At 48.8% G+C, this 26,880-nt stretch overlaps 1 protein-coding gene across 2 annotated transcripts in view; it reads left to right on the plus strand.

Annotated features, from left to right (window-relative positions):
• ZFAND3 (zinc finger AN1-type containing 3) overlaps positions 1–26,880 on the plus strand; it is a gene marked incomplete at both ends in the record, with an annotated part of 238,664 nt that overhangs the window by 154,433 nt on the left and 57,351 nt on the right. For both annotated transcript variants that reach the window (XM_080710853.1, XM_080710854.1), the window contains one exon: positions 20,432–20,614. In XM_080710853.1, coding sequence (XP_080566979.1) covers positions 20,432–20,614 — 183 coding nt within the window. The remainder of the gene's footprint in view (positions 1–20,431; positions 20,615–26,880) is intronic.

Genomic DNA, 26,880 nt, shown 5'->3' on the forward strand with positions numbered 1-26,880 from the left:
TTTGTGCCTTCTCTGGGTTCTTCCCTTGGGTCACTATGGTTTCACTTAAGGTGTTCTGGATCTCGAGTCTGTAGTATCTCAGACCCCACTACTCCTTTACTGGGTTGTATCACAGAGTCTCCGACCCAGGGAGTCGATAGAGGCTGCTTTAAACTATGGGGGGTGCCAGGTTGCACGTTCTCCTATGGTGTGATATCTCTGCCACCACCACTCCCTCACTGGGTCAAGTCCCAGGAGGCCCAATACTGCGATTTCTCCTCTGTGGCCTGCAATTTGACTCACTGTTCTTGAGTACGCAGATGTAGCTGTACTGGACTCGGTGAATTCACTGCTGCTGCCGCCGCCGGTGGCAATATGGCACCTCTGCCTCGCCCTCGGCCATGAGGCTGGCGTATTTTTTCTTCTCTGGTTTTGATTTCCACTCTGAATCCCTGCAGCGTGTGCTGAGCTCAGCCACTGGGAGCTTTAAATGCTGTCTGCGCCGAAAGATCCCGCCTGGCTGTTCCGCATCGGCTCACCTCGGCTTGCTGTAGCCGTCCGTTGAGTTCGCCGCTGCTGCCGGCAGTATGGCGCTGCTGCCGCGTCCTCGGGCGCGTGTGTCTCCTCTGTTGTCCTGAGCTCTGTTCTCAGTCCGCTTTCTCTCTGGAGCCTGGTGGGTTTTTTTGTTTTTCTGGTGATGGTGTTTTCTGGCTATGAAAGGCGCTCTTTTTGTGGTAATGGAGATTGGTTGTTAGCGGGACTCTTAAGCCCCGCTTTTCTCGGTCGCCATCTTCCCGGAAGTCTTTTCACTTGTGAAATTTCACCAGTAGAAATTGTAATAAGAATTTGTCAGGAGTCTTGGAGGTAATTAAAGTCTTACTTGGGCTCTTTTTCGTGATCACGATGGTAAATGGGAGAAGCCTTAATTGGCAGAGCAGGCTGTAGGAAGAAGTGGACCTTACAGAGCACAGAGCTCACTGAGCAGTCAGAGGTCTAGGTTGGGTTTTTGGTACTGGGGATGGAACCCAGGGGCCTTCTACCTCTGGGCTATACTCTAGACCTATTTTATTTTTTATTTGGAAATAGGGTCTCACAAAGTTGTCAAGAGCCTCACTAAGTAGCTGAGGCTGGCTTTGAACCTGCGCGGTCCTCCTGTCTCAGCCTCCCAAGTACTTGGATTACAAGTGCAAGAACTCTTGGAGGAGAATGGTAGCTAAGGCAAGCCCAGAGGAATCCCTAGACTTTGTTTAGCTCAGGAGTACCTTACCTAGTACCAAGCAAGCTTCTTTATCACCAGCATTTCATTGATTTGAGAAGCGTCTCTTAAATTGAATCATTACTATTTAGGCCGTCTGGCCACTACAGAGTAAAGATTAATCTTGGATATGAGCCTGTGAATTTACTGTGTAGAGCCTGTGTTGCTATTTCCAAGAAGACCCAAGCCTTGGTCACCTTTCCCAATGGTAATACAAAAGCTTCAGTGTTAATTTGTTTACAGAAAGATGTACGCTTTGGGTAGAAAGCCTTGGAGGAGTTTGAGAAGACATGGATGCTTGCTAGCTGAGAAATTTCAGCACTTTAGCCAAAATGGCTGCAAGTAATCCCCATCCAGGACCTAAATTCCTGAGACTTAAGTTTGAAATGATTTGTTAATGTGACATGAAATTGAGTTGAGGGTCACAAAGGAGGCAGAATCCAGCAGAGGAGTGTGATACCAGGCCCCTTTTATTAACTTGTCTGTCGCTCCCGGTTGAGGTCTGCAGACTGACATTGGGGGCGGCGGTCATTGGTCAGCAGAGTCACGCTGCAGAGGAAGTGAGGGTGTTTACGTAGCAGGGTCTTGGGGGGGGGCAGTGGGAGAATGCGGGTCCCCTCGCAGCATCTGGAGTCTTCCGGGGTTCTGCCTCCTGTCCCAGCTGCCCATGAGGGGAGGAGGGGGACCCGACCTATCATCCTGGCCTTTTGGTGATATCGGTTGAGGACTGCGTCAGTAACTACTTCCGCTGTCAGAGGGGACATCGTTATAGGAGCACCTTGGCCAGGAGAGGTCGGGTCATTTGGAAGTGGGCAGGCGGGAGTATGGCTCCAGTAGAAATTGACCGAAGGTTATCCTGGACAGCTTAGTAGCAGACAAGGGGATACGGCTGTCTGGCACCCAGAGAGAGCGAGCACTGTGCTAATCCCACCTGTAGTTGGTCCAGCGTTTTGTGGAGAGGGGCAAATGGCTTCTGCACTATGAATTTCCAGACATAAACAGGTGGGCCTGCTGAAATAAAAGCATTAAGGAGAATTATGCCTAGAAAAATGGAGTGTAGTGGGCCCTGACATTGTTTAAGAGAATTTGCTATGAGGTAGCGGAGCCCTTTTTAGCTGAGTGAGGTGATGCCAGTTGGGGCCCCCCAGCAGTTTGGCTGCAGTAGATGTGGTGAAAATCACTCAAAGGGCCTAGCCCACTGTGGTTGGAGATGTTTTGGTGAAGTGACTTGGGACGACTTGGTCTGCTGGCCTGAGGGCCTCAGCTGCCAGGTGTGGAGTTGCTTCTCCAGTCCCAAGTGGGGAAGATACCAGCCAGTGTGTTCCCGAAGGAGGTGCCTGAGGAAAGACAAGTAAAGGAGAGAGGAAACCAGGGAGGGTGCAAAGGGAGAGCCTGATTAAGCAAGGAAGGGCGACCATACAGCAGTTCAAAGGGGTCATGAAGGCTCCTGAAGGTGGGCTTCAAGGGGGTGGCCCATATGCGGGCCAGAGCCAGTGGTAGGAAAAGAGGGGCATGGGCCTCCTCGGGGAGAAACGGAGGTGCAAGTAGAACAGGAGGCACTGGCTTTACTACTCAGCTGCTACAGGAGGGAGAATAGAACAAGGGGTCCTTACTGCCCAGGCCCAGTGTGTAGAGAAGTGGTTATTAGGTTAATGACCGCTTTGGCCTGAGCCTTGTACAGGGCAGTTTTGTTCTGTATTATACAGGAGGGATTTCTCCACTCCCTTCTCAAGGCCAGAGGACAACCTGGTTGTCCAGACATGCCACACATTTGGACAGAGAAGCTGGAGGCAAGAAGCTGCTGACCAGAGGGAGGGAAGGGAGCTCACTCTGAGGAAGAGCAGTCAGTCCAGTGAAGGGTCGCAGAGTCTGGGTTCCTGGGAGTAAAGAGGAGGGCCCCCTCAAGGGCCTGATGGAACCACCAGGGCATTATACGGGCTCAGGGAGGGGTAAAAAATACCCACCTTCCTAGGTTCGGCATCAGATGTAATGTTGAAATTGAGTCAGGGGTTGCAAAGGAGGCAAAATCCAGCAGAGGGGTGTGATACCAGGCCCCTTTTGTTAACTTGTCTGTCACTCCGGTATTGGGGGAGGGTGTTGGTCAGCACAGAGGAAGTGAGGGTGTTTACGTAGCAGGGTCTTGGGGTGAGCACAGGGGAGATGCTCGTCCTCTCACATCTGGAGCCTGCCCCACCTCTGCTTCTGGCTTGGGGGGGGGGGTTCTGCCTCCTGCCTCAGCTGCCCATGAGGAGAGTGGGAAGGGCCTGAGCTATCAGTTAAGGTCTGAGGGAACGAGGTTAGCCACAGCGCTCGGCCTTGAGCAGGTGGGTACTTGGTGGTATGTAGCCAGGACCCTGCTCTTTTCATGGTCCTGTTGCTGGGGAGTCTTGAGTAAGTGGGAAAGAGGCAGCAATCTTTGGCTATCCGAGGCTTAGCGCTTCCTGCCTAGAGGGTGGAGAGTGGATGGGTGCGCGGCCGGAAGAGGCTCTGGCCTACCCACGTGGAAATCCCACGGAATTGGCGGCCGGGATTAGGAGCAGATTGCAGAGTCGGTCCGCGTTTGGGGGTCGAGTAGGGCATGAACACGGGGCTGGAAGGGAGTTGGGGATTTGGGACAGTAACATCTGGGACCGTAGGGATTGGGGCTAGGAGAGGGCAAGGGTGAAAGGTTAAGATGCTGCCTAGTGTTGTGGGAGCTCAAGAGCAGAGACCTTTGGTGGTAAAGGAAGGACGGTCAGCCATGAAAGGAAGGCGCCTCGATGCTGGGCGGCGGGCTAGGACTGAGAAGTGGCTTGTTTACGGCCCGAGAGAGTAGATTACTGCACTGGGAATTTCTAGCTGAAGAGGATTGGAGGCTGCGTGTCATTTGAAATGAGGTGAAGGGCCAGGCCTGCCCGAGCACACCTGTCTTCCCAGTACTTCCAGGGCGGAGGCCGGAGGAGGATCACAGGTCTGAAGCCAGCCTCAGCCAGCGGTGAGACTCGCAGCAACCTGGAGAGACTGTTTCAAAGCGAAAATTACAAAAGGAGTTGAGGGGATAGCTCGGAGGGAGAAGGCCCCTGGTTCAATCCCCAGTACCGCCAAAAAGAAAAAAGGAAGACATCAGGCGGGTGGAGACACCACTGTGGAGAGTAGCTCCCCCATTCTACAAGACACCTTTTTTTACGCCTCCTTTTTTTTTTAACGTCACATCTCTACAGCCAGGAAAATTTTCCTCTTTGCAAGTTGTTTAAGTTTCCCAAGATTTATAGCTCACAAACAAATGAACTGTAAGTGTTTCAAAGAGAGACTGTGTTTAGGAAATTTTTCAATTTATATGATATCCCTTATTGGTATCTAAGAAATCTTCCTGTCCCCTACAGGCACTTTAGCCATTGCCGGCCTTAAAAATTATTTTACCTAGCTGGATACATCTGTAATTCTAGTATTTAGGAGACTGAGACAGGAGGGTTGCAGGATCTAGGCTAGTGCATAGTAATTTAGCCAGACACTGTTTCAGAACAAAAAATCCAGCCAGGCATGGTGGCGTTTGGGAGGCTGAGACAGGAGGATTGCGCAGGTTCGAAGCCAGCCTCAGCTACTTAGTGAGGCTCTCAGCAACTTAGTGAGACCCTGTTTCCAAATAAAGTATAAAATAGGTCTGGGAGTATAGCCCAGAGGTATAAAGCCTCTGGGTTCCACCCCAGTACACTCCCCCCCAAAAAAAAACAAACGGGCAAAGTGGCACACAAATGTAATCTCAGCACTTGGAGTCTCAGAAAGCAGAATTGCAAGTTTGAGGCCAACCTTAGCAGCTTAGTGAGACCCTGTTAAAGAAAGGGATGGGGTACATAGCTCAAAGATTGAATGCCTTTGGGGTTCAGTCCCCAGTACAGGAAGGGGCAAAAGAAGGGCAGGGCTTCAGGGGTACAGCTCAGTGGTCGTAACTAAGAACCCAGAAATGCAAATCATTTGAGCTTTTTCCTTGGAAACGGGAATAAAACAGAAAGTGATCAAGCCCTGCTTCAGTCATTTGCTCTTGCAGTTTGCTGTTTTAGTTCTTTTGTGTTAGAGGAGGTCAAGCCCCTAAACGCAGGCCTGTGTTTCCTGAGAGGGTGATGACGCAGAGTGACTGCCAACAGTCAGAATTCGTATTCACTTAGCTATCAAAGATCACATCAGATAGAAGCCAGGAAAGGCATGTCTTGGGCAGTGCAGGCCTCGGGCAAAGGTGAGTGTGACGAGAGGCATTCCAACTTTTGTGGCCTTTAAAAAATTATTTTTCTAGCCAGGCATGGTGGCGCACGCTTGTAATCCCTGCGCTTGGGAGGCTGAGGCAGGAGGATCGCACGGGTTCAAAGCCAGCCTCAGCTGCTTAGTGAGGCTCTCAGCAACTTAGGGAGACCCTTTTTCCAAATAAAGTATAAAATAGGCCTGGGAGTGTAGCCCGGAAATAGAAAGTCCCTGGGTTCCACTTCCAGTACCACCCAAAAAAAAAAAATTTCCCCCCTAAAATTTGGGGGAGTGCTAGGGACTGAACCAGGAATATTCTACCTCTGCGCTGCACCCCAAGCCTTTTTTTTTTTTTTTTCTGGTAATAGGGTTCCTGGAAGCCCTTCTACCTCCGGGCTACACTCCCAGACCTATTTTTACATTTTTCTATTTGGAAACAGGGTCTCCTAAACCAGCGCATGCGCCTGGCTTCGAACCTGCGCGATCCTCCTGTCTCTGCCTCCCAAGCGCGGGGATGACAAGCGTGCGCCACCACGCCCGGCGTCCCCAAGCCTTTTTTATTTTTTGGTTTTTGAAACAGGGTCTTGCTGGGTGTCTCCCTACACTGTTAAGGCTGACCTTGCGCCTGCGATCCTCCGGTCTCGGCCTCCCAAGTGCTGGGATTACAGGCTCAACCATGCCTGCCCATTATTTTTAATCAGGTATGACATTCCCAATTAAAGTGTTGCTGTTGCTGTTTTTGGTTGCTACCATTATATCTGGTTAATGCTCTTGAATTCTCAGAATTGAGTGGAGATTAAGTTTTTACATTTCCTGGCCTGGTAAAAAGCTCATTTTGCATTGACCTTTCGGGGATCATAAATGTAGGCAGGCTTTTCTTTTTTGGTTTTTTCTCTTGACGCTTTGATGCGTGGGATTATGGAAATTTTATACATGCATTAGGATTATTTTCTTTGGTGAGCTGTAACTGTATGTAACTAGAGGTGATGAGAAAGAAAATGCTTTTGCGTGAGAAATTATCTTCACAAGAGACTTCTTAAACCTCCTTTACACTTGTTTACTTTGTGGCCTTATTTTCGGCACTTTTCTCTGAACCTGTTATAACAAAAGATGTCTCTGGTACTTCACTTTTGCTTATTCAGGCCATGCGCATGGTCTCTAAGCAACAAGACGGTGCGTGGCTGGGCATGTATGTGAAGTATTTAAGTGATTGTGTGTTTCAGATTCAGAGCCCTTTAACAATAGTCTTCAGAGGGCCAGGGGAATACATTTTCTTATGCACCCACATTCTGAATTATCAGCAATATTTATATTTAGACATAGACAAAATACTAAACTTCCATTGCTTATTAGCATATGGGAAGTCCTCATTAGCATAATTATTGTAAAGATGTCTGTGCTTTCTTTCTTGGTAATATAAACAGTTGTAGCCGGGCGTGGTGGTGCATGCTCGTAATCCCCATGCTTGGGAGGCTGAGACAGGAGGATGGCACAGGTTCGAAGCCAACCTCAGCTACTAGGTGAGGCTCTCAGCAATTTAGTGAGACCCTGTTTCCAAATAAAGTGTAAAATAGGTCTGGGAGTGTAGCCCAGAGGTAGAAGGCCTCTGAGTTCCACTGCCAGTACCACCAAAACAAACAAACAAAAAACAGTTGTAAACGCTGGGTTGAGTCACTCAGGAACACAGTAAATATACCACTAACCTAAGAAAGGTGCAGGTCCCATCAGTGCAAGTCCATGTTTAACTTTAAGCAGGTGGTCGGGATTTCTGGAATGGGCGTGTGCACTCTGGTGGATATTCTCCCTAGTGAAACATCCAGCTAGTGAAAACCATTGAAAGCAGAGTAGAGTCTCTGGAAGTTGTCCTAAGGACAGGAAGCAGATAGAGGAACGCCTATTCAAGCAAGCCTGGGATCTTTTTAGAACAGCAAGAGCTGTAGCCTGCTCTTAGCCAGCACCTCTCCCAGCCCCGGTTGGAGGCCTGAGCCCCTGCTGCAGGCCCTGCTCCCCCTCGACCGCGGTTCACCCTGAGAGCACAGGCCGCCGTGCGCATCGCCCCGTGCTGCAGGTGCTGTGTGTAGACAGGTACAGGCGCCATCTCTAAGAGGTGCCGGGCTTTGTGAGGTTGGTGTGTTCAGCTAATTAAAGAGGGTTAGTATGTCCACAGTGCAGACAGGAGTTAAAAAGAGGAGTCGGCAGCCTCTTATGTCCCGTGTCCTGGTCTCGTGCGTAAATTGTGTCAGACATTTTCATCTTTAAATGAGGATGAAAACTTAGCGTTTTCCTGTAGCTGGCCCAGTCTTCACTTGTCCCAGGAAGAGTTTGGAGTATATTAGCTACGTACCACTGATGAATTTACCAAGTTCTTTAAAATGCTGATGTGTTCTTGGCATTGTTTTCAGGTAAAAAATCCTCGTAGATTATTTCTAGAAACGTTTTAGCTCCAAAATTACAGGAGTTTATCCCATGACATTTGCTCTGTCAAGGGAGCAAGTCACCAAAATTTTCTTTTGTATAGTTGTGGCCAACTCAACAAAATCATCCCTGTAAGAACCGACTCCAGGGTCTTGACTCTGTTCCTCTCAGAGCAGTTGCTGCTACTTTAGCCACCTTTGCTCTTCCCCCACCCCACTCTTCTGTGGTGCTGGAGACTGAGCCCAGGACTGCAGGTCTTGCTGACTCTAGGCAAAGTGCACTGCCGCTGAGCTCTGCCCCAACCAGGCCCCTCGACTGACTTTGCACCCTCCCTGGGCGCCCACAGGCAGTGCCGTGAGCACTACGTAGGGGATAGCTGTTTTGTGGACAAGATTGATTCATTTGAAAATTATAGCTGGATTCTGGTTTGGTTGAAAGTTAAGCTAATACCCTTCCTTTTGTAAATGTGTAGGGTGGCATTCCCCCAGTCTGAACTGAACAGTGCCAGTCCTTGGCCACCTTGCAGGGGGGTCTGAGCTCGCCCTGGAAGAGTGACCTCTGCTGAGGACGCGTGCGGGTCCTCGTCCCTTTGCATTGTAGTGTGTAGGAGAAAAGATGCGTGGGGTTTCGCACGTATAGACGGATGCGCACAACAGTCAAGGAGACGTCGTGGCCGTCCTGCAGCCTGCCTCCTTAGCGTAGCCCTCCTCCGAGTCTGCACTACAGGGCCGTTCACATCAGGGGAGCCAAGAGGAACTGTCAGTCACCTGCGTGAAATGAGAGCCTTGAGGCTGTTTGTATCAAGAGACCTGTTTTTCTCTTGATAAAGTACAAAGATGCCAGAATAACTCCTGTTTCTTTTCTGAGCGGATCTCTTTATAGCTGTATGCTTTGTACTGAAACAACTCACGTGTAAGGGGATTCTACTATTTCTGCAGTTAGAGCTGCCTCCCTCCTAAGCTTCCCGCACTCATCGTCCAGTACTTTTGAGTAAGTTTTTAGACCTATCATTTAGACTCTGTGTGTCCTGCCTTAAAACCTATTTGATTCTATTTAGTTGATACTTCTTCTGTTCTATTTAGTTGATACTTCTGTTTATATTCTTTGCCCTAGTATGTAAAATGAACACACACAAAAAAGTATACTGATGGTCATCTCATACAGGATCCTAATATGTTAGTTGATGTTTCTTCTTCTCTGCGGTACTGGGGATGGAGCCCGGGGCATTCTACCTCTGAGCGATACCCGAGCCCTATTTTTTATTTTAGGGTCTCACTGAGTAGCGGGGGCTGGCTGTGCACAGAGCTCCTCCTGTCTCAGCCCCCTAAGCACTGGGATGACAAGTGCGCCTGCGCCCAGCCTTGGCTGGGGTTTCTGCTTGCATCCTCTGCTCTGAAGTCAGAAAGAGATGCAGTGTGTGACCACTGCCTCAGACAAGCGCCTCGGCGCCTCTCATGTATTGCAGTTTGATGTCTGGTGACTTTCCTTCATCAGTAGCCTTCATGGAAATGTAGGTACAGACACAAATATAGATTATCTCCGATGTTTATCTTTACGCAATATGCCAAATAAAAGTTACATTATGGTGCATATTTTATTTGATTGTCTCTGCCATTAAAAACAATAAAAACACATAGAGAACAATAGTACTTTCTTTTTAAATGGAGAAATTAAGGCTAAGGGAAATTCAGGCTGATTAACAGATGAAGAAAGAGGACTTTGTAGAATTCATGCCGTACACATCTGTCCTGGGCATGGTGGCACACCTATACTCCCAGTACTTGGGAGGCCGAGACAGGAGGAATGTAAGTTCAAGACTAGTGTCAGCAACTTAATGAGGACCTGTTTTAAAATAAAGTGGGCTGGGCATATAGTCCACAGGTAGAATGCATGGGTTCCGTCCCCTACAAAAATAAAAACATCCTTTAGCCACTGAAGACACTGCAAGACCTGAGCTCCTAGGCTCTAGTGGAGTGGAGCACGCCGTTGAGCAGTCGCTGCCTTAGGAGCTCAGGAGAGAGAGAGGAGCCGTGCAGAAGCACCCAGTGCATCTTCAGAGCTTAGTGGGCGCCCTGGCACCTGGCAGCGGCCCCGGTGGAAGGGAAGGGCATGGGTCAGAGTTGATGTGAGTACCACCTTAGACCGATGCAGGCTTTACTCCTAGCAGGCTGCCTGGACAGAAGCTCTAAAGGACTGATTTGTAAGGCCTCTTATTGGGCTACATAGAAAACAGAGATTAGCCGGGCGTGGTGGCGCACGCTTGTAATCCCTGTGCTTGGGAGGCTGAGACAGGAGGATCGCACAGGTGCGAAGCCAGCCTCAGGTACTGAGTGAGGCTCTCAGCAACTTAGTGAGACCCTGTTTCCAAATAAAGTATAAAAAATAGGTCTGGGAGTGTAGACCGGAGGTAGAAAAGGCCCTGGATTCCACCCCAAGCCACACACACACACACACACACACACACACACACACACAATGTGCGCTGCCTCTGCACAGGTTGCCTGCAGTGGGAGCCCAACCTGTGCAGACGCTGACGCCTAACTTGCCTGGTGTCCCTGCAACAGGAGTTTGCCTGTGGCCATGTTTACCAGATGCTTGAAAGGTAATTTACAGTGGGTAATTTCCCTTCTTTCCCCGTCTTATTTGAAGTGTCATTACCCACACTTGGAAGTACAGTAAGAAACACATTCCCAAATGAAAAAAAATGTAAGTTGTCTTAGGTTAGCCAAATTTCACAAGTCTTAAAAACGTAATCAGGTTGGATTATTTAACTCTAGGGGTGAGGCAGTTGGCTCCTAAAAAGAAATTTCTAGGCTAACAGGATGGTACACGGTTGTAATCCCAGCAACTCTGGAGGCAAAGGTTTCAGGGCAGCCTGGACAACTTTAGTGAGATCCTGTCTAAAAATAAACAAATGGTAAGGGCCAGTGGAGAATCCACTGGTTCATTCCCATAACCAGGGGGAAAACCTATAAAGTTCCATAAAATAAAGTCAACATAGCGTGGCTGTGTTAATTTAAAGCAAAATGAAAAATTAAGGTCCGATTATCTGGTATTTTGTAAAGAATAGGATCTTCATTTTCTGGAAATTACCGTTATTTCAGATAAGACTTTATTGTCAGTAAACCAGTATCTGCTGTATATGGGTTTATTACATTCACATACTCAGAATTTTGTAAGGCAGTGATAGAATCTGGTATGGCCTGAGAGAACGTTCAGATTATTTTCTTAGTATATTGCTCAATAGTCAGCAGATAGGGAAACCAGTTAGGGCTAATGTGTTGACCCTGCATTATAAAATCATTTGTTTTAGGCCCTTTGGTATCATGCTCTTAAGAATATAGTTATCTTTATTCCTTTTTCTAGGGGGAGAATGTGCATGCATGCATACACAAGATTATATACAAATTTTTCTGCACATACATTATTGACCTCAGATTATAATATTGCTTCCATGGCTTGGCAGGCCTTCCAGTGGGGAATTCTTCCCTGTCTTCGTTTAGTTGATGTGTGCTTCTGACTGGAGAGCTCAAGAGTGGTAGTGTGGGTCCTCCTCTCCTCCTGTGCGTGAAGCCAGGGTGCTCTGGGGAGGCCAGCCCTCCTTCCCTCCTGGGGTGCCCTCGGCAGCTGTGAGGGAGGAAGCCCCACACCGTTCACTGTTGGAGGGTTTGTTTTACTTCAGTACTTCTGTTAGTGTTGCTTGTCTGTCTGTCTGTCTGTCTGTCTGTTTGTTTGTTTGTTTGTTTGTTTGTTTGTGGTACTGGGGATGGAACCCTTCTACCTCCGGGCTACACTCCCAGACCCATTTTATATTTTATTTGGAAACAGGGTCTTGTAAGCCAGCGCGGCTGGCTTCGAACCTGCGCGATCCTCCTGTCTCTGCCTCCCAAGCGCGGGGATGACAAGCGTGCGCCACCATGCCTGGCCTGTTAGTATTATTTTAAATAAATTACCTTAAACTAAGTGGTATAAGAGCCATACGTGAAGAATATTTGTTCCAGACCTACTTAGGTGAGTTGTTTGGCATTTATTTATTAGTTACTAAAATACCTTTGATCTGGGTGTGATGGTGCCATCCTGTAGTGCCAGTGCATGGAAGGCTGAGACAGGAGGGCCACTTGTGTGAAACCCCACCAATTTAGCAAGGGTCTGGCAAAATCAAAACCAAAAAGGACTTTGGGTATAGATCAGAAAAAGGATGTTTCTGAGCTTAATCTCCAGTAACCCCCAGCCCAATTAAGTTAAAATGGAATATGTACATGGTGCTACTCTAAGACTTTAACATGTGTTATCTACACCCTAACCATGAGAACACCGCAACTAGGAGCATCTCTCTCTCTCTCTCTCTCTCTCTCTCTCTCTCTCTCTCTCTCTCTCTCTCTCTCTCTCTCTCAGTACTGGGGATGGAACCCAGCGGCATTCGACCTCCGAGCTACACCCCCTGCCCTATTTTTTTATTCTTTATTTTGAAACAGGGTCTCACTAAGTTGTAGAGGGCCTCGCTAAGTAGTAGCTGAGGCTGTCTGCAAACTGCGATCCTCCCGTCTCAGCCTCCTGAAAGCTGGGATTACAAACACGTGCCACCACGCCTGGCTTATTTTTCTCATTTTTAGAAAAGGTGGAAATGGAAGTAGAAGTTAGATAACTTACCCAGGTTGGCATAGCTATTAGAGGAACTGTTGAGGTTTGCACTCCTGTGCCCTGGCTCAGGAGTACAACACTGTGTGTACTCACAGTGCAGCCCCTGTGTATACACATTTTCCTGTATGCACCCGTGACACTGCAGCTTTCCATAAATGTGTGGCCTTCAGAGTCTGCTTCGAGATGCCTGGGGCTTGTGAATCACACAGCACACGCATCCTTCTGCTACCGCTGGTGTACTGCATAAAAGGTGGCTGTTAGCTGGGCGTCGGGGCGCGCAGTAGCAATCCCAGTACTGGGGAGGCCAAGACAGGAGGATCTTAGGTTCTAGGACAGCCCCAGCTACTTAGCCGCTTCACAACCCTGCTTCAAAATAAAGAATAATAAATGGGGCTGGGGTGTGGCTCGGATAGAATGCCCCTGGGTTGAATCCCAAGTAATACCCCTCCCCCCATTTTGTAGGTTTTATCTTTATTTCCCCCACCATCAACAAGTATTCATTGAGGTAACTGACTCCCCTGAAGTGTAAGGGCCACCAGGCTTGTTCCTGCTTCCTTTTGTAGTTGATTTATGGGTGCATTGCTGAGCGAGGTCCAGTCTGACGAGCATCTCTGCACACGCCCTGGCGTCCGTCGCCTTTCCACCCCATCCGCATGGTTCCCTCAAGGGAAAGTGTGTCTCGCAGTGGACATTGCCCCGGTGTTGGGTTTCCTGAAGCAGCTGCGGTGGTCAGCTTAGCAGAAGGACGCACGTGTGGGGCCGAGACCTGAGCCCGTGGAGGCTCAACCTGGGGGCAGCTGGTGACGCCGGCAGGCGTGGAAAGGCGGCCGGCTGGCAGGGCTCTCCATGAGCGGGCGCCTCTCCACCCACGAGAAGGCCAGAGGGAGCGGCTTTCTGTTCTGTCGCTTCCCTTGGTACACCCGTGTTTTCTAATTCCAAGGTGTCCTCTAATTCTCTACTTTCTTGCTATGGGAGTCTTTTGGTGTATTTTGAAGCGCCATTAAAACATCTTACAGGCTTCAGGCTCACAGCAGTTATCTTCTGCTGTACCTGTGGCACTTAGGTAGTAAGGAGGAGGCGTGTGGGTGGCACTGGGAGCCGGCTGCTAACAATCTGGTGGGTGTATGCGTGGGGTGCTGGGGCCTGGAGGAGCAGGGCCTTGCCCGTGCTAGGAAGCACTCCACCCGGAGCCCCACCTTGTTTCTTTTTAGGCTCTAACTTGCCTGTCTTATTTGATCAGCTTTGCCTCATCTTTTCATGGTATGCTGTCGATGTTTCGTTTGTTTTGGATGGTACTGGGGATTGAACTCAGGGGCACTCCCACTGAGCTACACCCGCAGTGCTTTTTATTTTGAGGCAGGGTCTCACCAGGTTGCCCGTCGTGGCTGGGCTCCTGTTGCGGCTTCCCAAGGACTGGGGTTATAGGCACGTAACCCTCGACTCCTGTTGAGCATATTTATACGCACACACTGTGGAATCGCATATTTGGTTGGAACTAGATTGTTAGAGCATTTAGAAAATTCATGTTTTCAATGTTTTTAAAAATTGACACATTTTGTGATTAAACTGAAAGGGGTAACTGTGTCTCTTGTGCATATTTTGGGAGTACTAATGGATTGTTAGGAATTTGCTGGAATGTTAATATGTTAATTTATGCCCTGTGAATGAATATGAGATACCATTAGAGAGAAACTGTGTAGTCTGCACAATAAGTGCTGTATAAGGAGCAAGCCTTACTCCAGTAACATTTTTGCTAGTTCACACTTTTGAACAGTCTTCTCTTCATGTGAAGAATCCAGGTCCTGTATGATTTTAGTGATAAGCCAGATTATAATATAAGCGTAATTACTCATAAGAATAAATCCAGTCGCCCTTATGTATTCTCTTATGGACGGCTTTGCAAGACTTTTTTTCTTCTTCTTGGTACTGGGGATGAAACCCAGGGGCATTCTTTCTCCAAGCTACACCCTCAGCCCTATTTTTTTCCATGTTTATTCAGATTCTCACTGAGTTGCAGAGGGCCTCACTAAGTAGCTGTGGCTGTCTGTGAACTGTGATCCTCCTGTCTCAGCCTCCCGAGTACTGGGATCGCAAGCGTGCCCACCACGCCGGCTCTTGCAGGAAGCTTTTGAGGACCTGCTCTGGGGCCAGCTGAATGTTCATTCTTCCTGGAATACTCGTCTGCAGCTTTGTGTCTTGAGTCTGCGCACACAGAAGCGACTCAGGAGAGCTTTTGTGGCCTGTCAGGGCCAGTGAACCATCCGAGGAGCAAGGATGTTTACGTACGCCTGGGTGGTTTGTTAAATCCAAACGTCTGCGTATTGACAGGGGTGCTTAATGTTTCTGTTGTAAAAGCATTTTTGCGTCCTATAAATTTTATGGCAATTTAAAATCCATTAATGTCCAAGAAAACTTAAGCTTTGTATGTTCACCAGTATCCAGTAAGTTAAAGCCAATGAGTTGTGAGTTGCGTTTCAGTCATTTTGTTAGGGGCTGAGGTGTACAGTGAATAAGACACCCACCTATCCAGCAAATGCTGAAGTGCCTTGTGTGGGTGATCTTATGGACTTCCTTGAGGAAAGGGTGCTTATGTTAAAAATCAGCAGTGAATCGGAGGCTTCAAGGGGTATGAGGGCTGTCTCCTACATGACACGACCAGAGCACTCCAGCCTAAGAAAGCGCCAGGGGATGGCTGTGGTGGGGGAGAGGAGGAGCCCTGGCCGAGTCGAGGAAGCCTGGTGTGGTGGGTGGAAGGGAGGCCGAGACTGGAGTGGCCCAGTTGACCAGCACATGACTTAGCGAGACCCTGTCTCAAAATAAAAAATGTTAAGAAGGGCTGGAGCCGGGCGTGTGGCGCAGGCTTGTAATCTCAGCATTCGGGAGGCTGAGGCAGGAGGATCGCGATTCGCGGCCAGCCTCAGACACTTACTGAGGCCGATACAACTCACTGAGACCCTGTTTCAAAGTAAAGAATAAAAAACAGGGCTGGGGGTAGCTCGGAGGCAGAAGGCCCCTGGGTTTTAGCCCCAAACCGGCAAAATAAATAAATAAATAAATAAAAGAATGGCTGGTGTTTACCTCAGAGGTACAGGGCCCCTGCGTCCATTCCCCAGCACCAGGGTGAAAGGAAAGAGCTAGCCAGAAGCAGCTTTTGAAGAGACCTGCAGCTTCTTAGCCGCGTTCAGGGTTTAGACCCGACTGAAGAGGCAGTTGGAGGCCGTTCAGATATTTAGGCAGGAGTGACATTAATCATCTGGATTTGTTGATTCTTTTGAGAATTTTTGTGCATTGCAGTGGTGCTGATGTTCGGGGTGGAGGCACCCATGCCCAGCCCCGCTCCCACCTCGCCGTGCGCAGCACAGCGGCTGGCGTGCTGAGTTTGCGGATGCTCATCATGCCCTCTGAGGTGTCTCCCTCACGGACGGCCCTCCTTCACGCCATGGGTGTCTTCTGTGTCCCAGCGCCTCCCTCGCCTTTGCATATGCGGGAAAACATCTTGTCATTCACTTTCTGTGACCGATTAATCTCACTTAGCATATTTTCCTGCAAATGACATAATTTTGTTTTATATGGCTGAGTAGAATTCCACTGTGTATATAGCCCATAATTTTGTAATCCATTCATCTGTTGGTGGACAGCTTGTCTGGTCCCATAGTTTGACAGATATGAAGTGTGCAGCTGTTACGCATGCACGACTGTGGTCGTCTAGGTTTCAGAGATCTGGAAAGTAGACCAGAGCCTTTGTAGTTACTTGGAAGAGGGCATAGGACCAGCACTCCAACATGGAGGCACGGGCAGAGGCTTCCTCACTAAGACCCCAAGGGTTGATCAGCTGGGTGGGTGGAGCACGCTGGTAACCCCAGGACTCGGGAGACGCAGGTCAGCCTCAGCCTCTGCGACTTAGACCCTGTTTCAGAAATAAAGATTAAAAAAGTAGGACTGGGGTGTACTTTTAAATGTAATTCAGTGCTTTTTTTGGTTTTGTTTTTACAAGAATACATTTGGCCATGTATTCCTTCCATTTGAGTTCTGTCTGCCCTGGGTCCTGAGTGACGTGTACACTGATAAAGGAACAGAAGTGCTTAAACACCACGGCTTCTTGGGATGTGGGAAGCCACAGGTGTCGTGCCTGTAGTGTTTAACAGTGCTTTTTAATGCTTTTAAAATGTGTATCCACTCATTGCAGGTTCAAGGCCAGCATGTGTGTGCTAACTTAGGGTTGGGGGTATAGCTCAGAGGTAGAACGCCCCCGTGTTTAATCCTCAGTGCCAGAAAAGCAAAACACAAAACGATGATGACGAAAGCTCCCCCTCTTGACCCCTGACCAGCTGATCTGCTCCTGCAGCCCAAGACTTGGTGAGCTCTTGCGTACAGTAGTGAAGGTGGTGGTGAAATGTGAAGCGGTGGGATTGCTGTGTCAGTAAGTGGACACGCTCCAGGTCATGAGTGGTCACACGAGTCTGTGTTTGACAAAGAGTGTTCATCACACACTGCTGAGTGGAAGGTGGGTTACCAGAAGGGGTTTAAAGGGCTTATTTTGAAAGAAAGCGTAGTGACATCACTGAAACCTTTTCCATTTACTTTTGTGTGTTCTCTGCTTTGAAGAAGTCATTTAAAAAGAAAAAATTGCCCTCATATGGGGGAGGATGAGGGTGCAAGCAAACTAAACACCTTGCCAAATCCAGATAGGTGTGCCTGCCAGGGGAGTCGGGTGGGGCAGCTGCTCCGGAGGCTGCGGGGAGCACCTGTCTGCAGCACAGCAGTCTCTGTGCTGCTTCTGTGCCTTGAGGCGCTTGCTCTAGGGAGGAGGGGACCTGTCAGGAGTCACGTTGGAAATGTGACCCGCGAGTGTGCGGGCCGCCGGCCCAGGACTGGACTGGCTGCTGGCCTGAGCTGGCATCACGGGGTCGCTTTCTCTGGCTGTGGAAACCTCCCATTTCTGGATGGTAAAGACTTTAGGAGTACCTTTATTGAGAAATTGTTTTTTCCCTTAGTTGAAAATAAAGTAAGCTGCCAAAATCTTGGTAGCTGTTCACTTCTGAACAATAATCCTGTTAAAGGGCAAAAATTTTTGCTCCGGTTTTATAAACAACACTTCATTCTGTAAAAGCTTTATTCACATAAACCTATCTAAGACTCATGGTTTTCTCCAAGGACAAATTTGTGCCTTTGGACATACCATAACAGGATTAATTTATAAACATAGGTGATATTCCTGGTTTCCCTTTCTCGTAGGAAAGGGTGAAGTGAGTGTGTGCGTCTGTGTGCAGTCGCAGTGAGCAGGTCGCCAGTGCCCAGCCAGAAGGGCTTTCTTCGCAGCGCTCCTGCTGTGGAGGGCTGGCGCCTCCCCTTCACACCTTGTCGACCCGCACGCTTCTGACTGTCCCCTCTCTCTCTGGCCGTGGTCAGTGCCAGATGAAAGACACGCACCGAAGATCAAGGCTGGTGCAGATGTTAGAGCCGAGAAGGAGGAGATTGTTTGGTTTGGGTTTGGTGCTGGGGATTGAACCTAGGGGCCTTCTGCCTCCAGGCTACACCCCTGGCCCTGTTTTACTTCCTGTTTGGACACAGTCTGAGTTGTTGAGAGCCTCACTAAGTAGCCAGGGCTGGCTCCAGATCTTCTACCCCCCATCTCACCCCCAGGAATTGGGGTTTCAAGCATGCACTGCCAGCCCAGTGAGGAGGTGGTTCTTACTTGTCCTTTTTTTAAAACTAGAACAAAAATGCCCTTTTTTTGTTTACTTGTTTTGCTGGTGCTGGGGATTGACCCCAGGTCCATTCTGCCTCTGAGCTACACCCCAGCCTTGTTTTATTTTTCAACAACATTGTGCTGTTGATGAGTCTTACTATTTGCTGAGACTGTCCTTGAACCTGTGATCCTCCTGTGTCAACCTCCCAAGTACTGGGATGGCAGGTGTGAGCCACCATGCCCGTTACCTTTCATTTTTAATTATTCTCACTTTATTGAATACCCCTCTGCCAAATACTTTGTGTACATTATCTTATTTAATGCACACTATCCTGAGAGGTTTGAATAATCACCTCCCTTTGTTTTATCGACAAGACCCCAAAAGGTTAAACAATTTGCCTTTAGCCATATGCCCAGCAAAGATCAAAGCCAGCTATGTCGAATGTAGACTCTTTGTACTGTGCAAACTAACTCCAGCGTGGAGCTGAGAGTTAGAAAGCTGGTCTGGTTAACTCTGGTTTCAGCGGACGGCACTGACTTGCTCAGCTCTTTGTCTGTACGTTGAGAAGATTGGGCTGAGTCTTTAGGGTCACTTTTCATCGTAAAATTCTGTGACTCCTGGATTCTTTTGAATTTGGGCAGAGAATGTGTGGCGCGTCTAGGAGTTCTCTGAGCAGCCAGCGCGTCTAGGAGTTCTCTGAGCAGCCAGCTCGTCTGCAGATGTCACGACACCATCTCCCTTGGAGGTGAACCAAAGGGATTTGGAGTGTGGGTTAAAAGAAGGTGCGGCAGCCAGCTGCTGAGTCAAGAAGACGTCTGCAGACACGGCCTGGCGCATCGTGGCCGGCGGTCTTTACTCTGCGCACCCTTTCCGTGTCAGCGGGCTCTTGTGCCAGCGCGAGGCCGTCCTCCGTCACTCTTGAGGCGTTGGGGATTGTGGTGCAGTAAGGATTCGGTTTCATTTCTTTTAGGCTCTTACAGCATTTCCAGTTAAATGGCAGAGAGGTGGTGGTGGGCGAGAGACGATGATTGTCGACATGGAGGACTAATAGGGTGACGTGCATGAAAGAGGAATTGTTATGCAGAATTTTTATTTCACAATACAGCATCTTTTCTTGAAAGTGCTGTACAAATAACAGAGATAATAAGCCATTTTAAATGTCAAAACATTGAAGAATAAGATAGTGCATAGGGGAAGTAAGTACACAGAAAAGAGAGTCTTGCCGCTTGGGCTGAGCACTGGCCTTTGGCCGCCAGGCTGATGCAGGTAGAGGCTCTCCCCCCCACCCCCCCGCACCCCCGCCAGTCTCTGGCACGCTCAGCCCTCTGGGTTATAACCGAGGGAGGCTGTGAGCTCTGCTGTCAGGGGGATGTGTCCCTGCTACTCACCAACGCTGACTGGGAGCACATTGCCCAGGCTTTCTGATGTCAGTCTCCTTATCAGCAAGGCAGTGCCATTTCTACTCACCTTGTTGCAGTTTTCGCTAATGAAAACGAGCCGTGCACATAAACTTCTGAGTTGGGCACCCGCACATGGCCAGCGCATCACAGATACTAGCTGTTCCTCTGCCCAGAGCTGCAGAGCCGTGGTTCTGATGAGGTTATGGAGCGCAACAGCAGGGCCTCCGCAGTCACAGGCGGGCGGCGTGGGCTCGTGGGACCGTCCCTACTCCTGAGTTGAGGAAGCACCAGCTGCACTGACTTTACAATGAAACACAGAGCAGATAGACAGTACTGCGCTGCACACCCTGCAGCCAGCGCCAGGGCAGAGCCGACGGCCCAGAAGCCCGCCCTCCTGTGTCTTTGGAAAACTGAGTACATCTCGACTTAGCTAATCCATTTTCTGTATTGCTGGTAAATTTAGTCTGTTTATATTATTACCACTACTGATATATTTATTTTTATTTCTACAACCTTACTGTGTATTTTCTATTCCCTTAATATTTTCTGTGCTTTCTTTCTGATTTAGCCTCTATTGCTGTGAATAACTTCTCTTTATTCCTAAATTTAACGTGCATCTTTGGCTTTTCAAAGTGAACTATTGAAATTGGTATATCTATCATTTTTCTGAACCATGAAAAAATTGAAAACTTTAATTCTAATTACCGTCTACTTACATGTTTTTGACCAGTGTTTTACGTCCATGTTTTTGTTGTTGTTGAATTTAATTTCTATCCTTACATTGTCTTCTAATTCTGATTGTGAACTCTGTAATTAATTTTCTCATTCTTTCTCTTCAGATTTTCAAAAGAAACAACCAGATGATGATTCTGCTCCAAGTACAAGTAACAGCCAGTCAGACTTGTTTTCTGAAGAGACCACCAGTGACAACAACCATACCTCGATAACCACGCCAACTCTCAGCCCCAGCCAGCAGCCGCTCCCGACAGACCTGAATGTAACCTCACCCAGCAAAGAGGAGTGTAAGTGCCACGAGAGCCCTGTCACGCGCCTCTTGGTGACGCCTGGTCTGCCTAGTCCCCTGCAAAAAAAGACGGCAGTTCTTGTAGCTCAAGATGAGCACTCACACGCAGGACAGCCCAGGAGCCAGTGCCAGTCCCAGGAGACTTCTCATGCTCCCATCAGGCGCACAGGCGTGGACCCCCAGAGCCGGGATCTTGGGCCTGGCTGTGTGTCAGGACCCAGCCCATCGAGGACTTTAGGCAGTTTATCTTTAGCCCATTTCCTGATTCCAGTCCTGTTCTGTCGAGCTCTGCAGAGGAGGCTTGGAGCACTGGTCCAGGGACTCGGCCGGGCGCAGGCGCCGTGGACTGAGCGTCACCTCTCGCTCGTGGCCTTGGCCGCCTCTCTGTGGTTAGCCAGCCGGTCACCGTCAGGAACACGTTTCTGTCACTCTCCTGCCAGTCTCCAGGGCACGGCTGTGTGATAGGAGGGCCACCGTCTAAGCGAGCCTCTGTAGTGCTCGAACTCGCTTTTTAGGGCTACAGCTTAACTGATAGTATTTGCTGAAAATTCTGGAGATATTATGGCATAACTTTTAAAAGCTTTACTTAACAGGTTGGAGTTTAATATTTCAAGTTTAATGAATACTTGTGATGTGATGGATCAGTATATTCTGTGAGCAGAGAGAGTAAGTGAGAGCAGTAGAGTTCTTTTGGAGAAGTAATTGGACAGCAGTGGAAACAAGGAAGGAATGTGCTGGAATGACATTGCAGAGAGGACCTTTAGTGTTCTAACTTGTTGAATGGAACCAGATCAGGTGTAGAGGCCGTTTAAAAGGAGGGGACAAAGGGTGGTGAGTGGTATCATCAAGGTAGGATTTTTTTTTGTAAATAAGAATTGATCTAGTCATGCATCTCTTGAAGAGCTGATGAAATCTGTGGTCCTGTGTTAGAAAAATACACACCGCCCACTTACCCAGTTTGCATGAAATTCTCTCAAGCTTGCGGTGCCTTTAGGTCAGGAGCCTGCACTCCACGGGAAAGGCGGGACCACCTGCACGCACCTGGCAGGCTGCAGGGAGCTGGTCCAGCAGGGCACGAGGCGCGACCGCAGGCACCCTTCACTGAGCACTGACGGGGAGACATGGCTGTACTTGTGATCTTTTCTGCTTTATTTATGCCAACCCAGTGGAGTTAATCATTGTCCCAATTTTGTAGCTAAGGAAATAAGCACAAAGCGATCAGGTGCTATGCCTGTGGTCGCAAACTAGCAGACACCAAAACTAGGACTCAGATCCAAGCATTGGCTTCAGACTCCCTGCTTTATTTACAGAGGATATTTATGTTGGCAAAATTAATACTTCTCTGCCTATTGTTAGGATATGTGAAAACCAAATTCATGACCAGAAGTCACTTTAATTCTTGAAAGTTAATGTCATAGGGATTGGAAATAAAACCCGTATCTGTGTGACCGAAGCCTTTCCTCTGGAGGCCGGCGACGTTCCTGAAAAGGTGGCCACGGCACGGATTGTCTAGCAGGCAGCGTCAGAGCCAGAGGAAAGGGGCCTGCACTGAAGCGCGAGGCCCAGCTTCAGACCCTCAGCCAGGGCGTCGTCCTCTGAGTGCTAGAGCCCTGGGACGGAATTATTTTTGGGCTTTCGTAACTTGCCATCTGCCTCTCTTCTGATACAGAAAGCCCCCATCTGGCTCTACTAGCACTAGGCCCGTTCTCTTCTGATGAGGGCACTGCTGTGAACCGCTAAGTGTTCTTTTTGAGTTATACACTCTAAAGCTCATCTCATTTTCGAATTCCTCGGGTTTCCACAGATCTGGGGAAACAAGATTTGCCACTTTGAGATATGATATTGACTTGGGCTTCTTTTTGTTTAACTGGGGAGGTTGGATTGGAGCTTAGTAGAAAGCAGTCAGGTTGACTTCATTGGTATAAAGATAGTAGTTTGACCCTCGGGGTTAGATGCCAAAGGTGAGAGCTAAGAAAAGCAATTGAGTGTGGACCTTGAGTGAAGCCTCTACCTTTAGGGGAGCAGAGCGACAGGAGCCAGCCAAAGGAGCCCGAGGAGGAGAGCAACAGCGGCCAGGCCCGCCAGCTCTGGCCGAGGGTGCGGCCTCAGCGGCAGCGTGTCACTACTGGGAACGTTTGCAGCACTGCAGGTCTCTTCTGCGGTCTTCCTAGGCGCTGACTTCAGTTTCAGGGTAGCCTGTGAGGGGGAGGAGCTTTTCTTATGCCCATTTTTATAGATGAGGATGGTGAAGCGTAGAAAGGTGCAGTAACTTCTGCCCGGCAGAGGAGTCCTCGTTCCATCACACTAATTCCCGTCTCTGGATGAATGGGTGTCTGTGACCTGAAACACTCCAGCTTATTGTTTGGATGCTGTGACACTGCTGCGGAGACTGTAAACTGACGAGATGTGTGGGCCTGCTGGTGGGAGACTGGTTACCTGAACGCACTACTGCAGCAGTTTGCTGACTGACTGTAGTTAAGCAGGTGCTGGCACCAGGCTAAGTGCCAGCACAGACGTTATAATAGCATTCGTCATCTCTCCACAAGGAAGTCATCTTCCAGACAGAGACTCCGGCTTGCGCCCCACAGAGGTGCAGGGAGGTGCAGGAGCGGGGGGCTGGCAGGGTGCCTTTCACAGCGGCTTTCCAAGCTGGGCTTTGTTGGAGCGGTGGTGCTGGAGTGGGGCACTGTGTGCCAGGTTTCGGGCTGTCGGAGTGGAGGTTTAAAAGTCAGGTGAGGTGGTTGATGATTGCTGAGTGGCTGTGGCGGCAGGTCCAACCCTGCCCTCCGGACCTCGCCCACTGTGACCCTAGAGGAGGCGGAGGAAGCTGCAGGGGCCACGCTTTGACCTGTTGGTCCTTCTGACTTCTCATGGAGGGACGTGGAGAGGTGGAGCAGAGCTGCCAGAAATGGGTTCAGGTGCCGAATCCAAGGACTGTATGCTTTGTAGCAGGTAGCAGCCACAGACTCAAGTTATAGCACACACCTGGAGATGCTTCCTCCTTTAGAGTTTGTGGGAAGCTTTTAATCCCCCACCATTGTTAAGAGAATGAAGATTCCTTCAGTTACGTTTAATCTCCTACAGTTAAATGAATAAACAAACAGTAAGAGCTGGCAATTTTATTTATTTATTTATTTATATTTTGTGGTACTGGGGGTGGAACCCAGGGGCTTTCCACCTCCAGGCTACACTCCCAGACCTATTTTATATTTTATTTGGAAGCAGGGTCTCAGCTGCCGAGAGCCTCACTGAGTAGCTGCACAATTCTCCTGTCTCGGCCTCCCAAGTGCTGAGATTACAAGTGTGCGCCACCACGCCTGGCCTACATTTCGTTTTTAAAAGACTGCATGCCTAGGTTCCCCACTTGGGTGATAGCACCCCTGGCGGGATGCTGGAACAAAATATAGATACACAGAAGAGGTCGTTTTTCACCACATTGCTTTGCTTACTCCCTTAAAGAAGGTGGATTTCAGCTGGGTGTCTCAGCGCAGGCTTGTAATCCTAGCAGCTGAGACAGGCAAGTTCAAGGACAGCCTTGACAGTGTAGAGATTTTCTCAGCAACCTAGCAAACCCTATTCTGAATTAAAGAACACGAAGGGATGGGGTTACCGCTAGATGTAGACTGCCCCTGGGCTCAAGCTCTAGCACCAAAAAAATAAAGTGAAAAAGGAAGGAGGATGATGCAGGTTTCCACGGGACGGGGGGGGGGGGCACTGAGTAATTTACTCTGCAGTATTTCCTAAGGCGGCTGACCAGCGGTCAGGTAGAGCAATCTCTGAAGGTTGTGAGTGATACTTTTCTGAGTGCACGTCTTTCCTCCCCAAACTGTGTGGCTGTAGAAGAACACAGAATGCTGGCCATCGAGAACGCTCTGAAAAGCAGTGCAGGCAAACTCAGTAACAGCTGGTGGGTCTGTTCACCACAATTCAATGCTGTCACAGTGCTGACCGCTGTCATTAAGCAGTTAACGAGCAGCAGGCGCGACTCATCCGCTCACCGTCAGACTCACCCTGTCCAGGGGGCGCCTGTCTCCCATCATTGAACAGACACAACAGGCCTTTGCTGGGTCCTCTCACCAGCTCCAGGGAGCTGGCTGCTCAGCACCACGCCGTGGCTGGCCATCGCTAGAGTGACCCCAGTCTAAGGGGTGGGCTGTGCCGGGCACGCAGAGCACGGCACGATGCTGGGCACGCAGAGCACGGCACAGCTGCTGCTGCTGCTTTCACTGCTGCCTGTCCACTGTTCTCTCTGGCTCTTCCTAAGAGAGAGAAAATGGGATTGGAGGTAATGTTTCTTTTTGTTTTGTTGTTTTTAGTCAATATGCAATGACTGTTTATAGCGCGCAGTGAGCTATTTCAATACATGTATACAAAATGGAATGATCAGAACAGGGTAACTGGTTCCATCACTTCAAACATGTTGCTCCCCAGCCCTGAAGAAACAGACATGGGACGTTTTCACCTATTTTATTACGTTTGCGCTCTGAGCCTTCCTTCACTTCTCTCCCTCTGAAAGGTCCATATTGCGGTTGTTATCTTAGTGATGTCCCCGGTCTCTGGGACTTTCTTTGGTCTTTTCATTGTTTTTTCTTGTTTTCTTTGTGTCATCTTAAAAGGTGTCTTTAAATTCAGAAGTACTCAGCTCTGCTGAATTTACGTCTTTAGTGAGCCCCATGTAGACTGAGTGTTTCCTGGCCATTTTAAGCTCCTTTCAGGCCTTTCATGGAGTCTCTGTGTGTCCCCTAAGTGTGCCATGCTTCCTTGTTTTTTTCCTTTCCTTTTTTAAGGGGCGTGCTACATTAACATTGGTGTGTCTGGCACCGCTGTTGCTTTCCCATTTCATGAGGAGTAGGGAGAGCCTTCTTCCCATAGCCCCACTGGCCTGTGAGGCGGAGGGGAGGTGTTGGTGAGGCACGAGGCTCTCTGTTTCTTTTGAGACAGAAGAAGGAAATTGATTCCTGCTACTGGAAAAGGTTTTATGGCAATAAATAGGCTTGTTTTCAAATGCTCTGACATTCTAATCTAGCAGTTAGAGAGGATGTACCTTATACAGAATGCCCTTGGAAGCCCTGGGGACACATATTAAGGATTTACAGCAGGCAGCCCTTGCGTAAAACTCCAGTAGTTCATGGGTTTGGTGGACTGCAGCCTGTGGGCCACCCAGCCTTTCATTTGCTTTTGTGCCATGTGCGAGCAAAGGTTGGTGAATATTTTCAAATGAAGAAAACCAAAACAGCGATGCTTTTGTAAAGTGTGGAAATGAGGAGAGTTAATCAGAAGACAGTCCATTTGTCCATTGCCGCACTATCTGCGGCTACCTCGGCATCTTGACAGCAGCCCGATAGTTGCTGCAGAGACCCAAGTGCCCTTTATGGACGAGGTGGCAAATGCCTGTTTCACAGAGCGCCTGGGCAAGCACTGTGCTCCTGGGTGGGCAGCCACGCTTCTGCTCTACAGATGGGCAGGAGGTTTGCATGGTGACCCCGCAGGACCACTCAGGGCTCAGACCTGGACCTGTGTGAGCGCCCCCGATCTTCCCTACTCATCTACCCCAAGGAGCGTTAGTTGCAGCCCGAAGAAGACAGGTGTAGGAAGCAAGGACACACTGACCGGAGTGCTAGTGAAGATTCTTACTGATTGAAGCTTCACTTCCAAGTGCTGTCTAAATTTTTCTTTAATATGATACTGATTTCCCAAGTGGAAATTTGAAAGCACTCTTCACCTGTGATTATGTGGATTTGGCTGAGTGAGATTCCCATTGTCTGCTGATGCCCTAGTGCCCCCGGGGAGTGACAGCAAGGACGGGGCAGGGCCTTTGAACACCTGTGCTCACTAGACTGCCCCACATTCTGGACATCGATATCACCGCCACCAAGAGGCTAGACTTTGTTTTACAGGTTATACTTCTAAAGTCTAAACGGAGCCAATTTCCCCATTTTCAGACAGTGTCTTCTTCAGCAGGGCAGATATTGGGCAGAACAGGCTGGCTTCTCCTACGGAAGCATTTGGGAAATATTACCTATTAAAATATTTTATGACTTCCTACTGGGCTGGTTGTAGGTGAAATATGGTACAGAGATTTATTTACGTTCTCCCTGTGTGCCTTTCTCTAATGAAGCTCAAAGCATCAGGCCGTTTATCAGAGGTAATTATACAACAGATGGAGCTTTTCTGATATATAATAGTCTCAAAGTGGAAGATTCCTTCCCATAATAAAGAATGTCTCTTTGGATTCGGATTTAGTTTTCTAGTGCATTTTGTATA

Source organism: Muscardinus avellanarius (genome assembly GCF_963383645.1).
Source record: "Muscardinus avellanarius genome assembly, chromosome: 14".
Lineage (NCBI taxonomy): Eukaryota > Metazoa > Chordata > Mammalia > Rodentia > Gliridae > Muscardinus > Muscardinus avellanarius.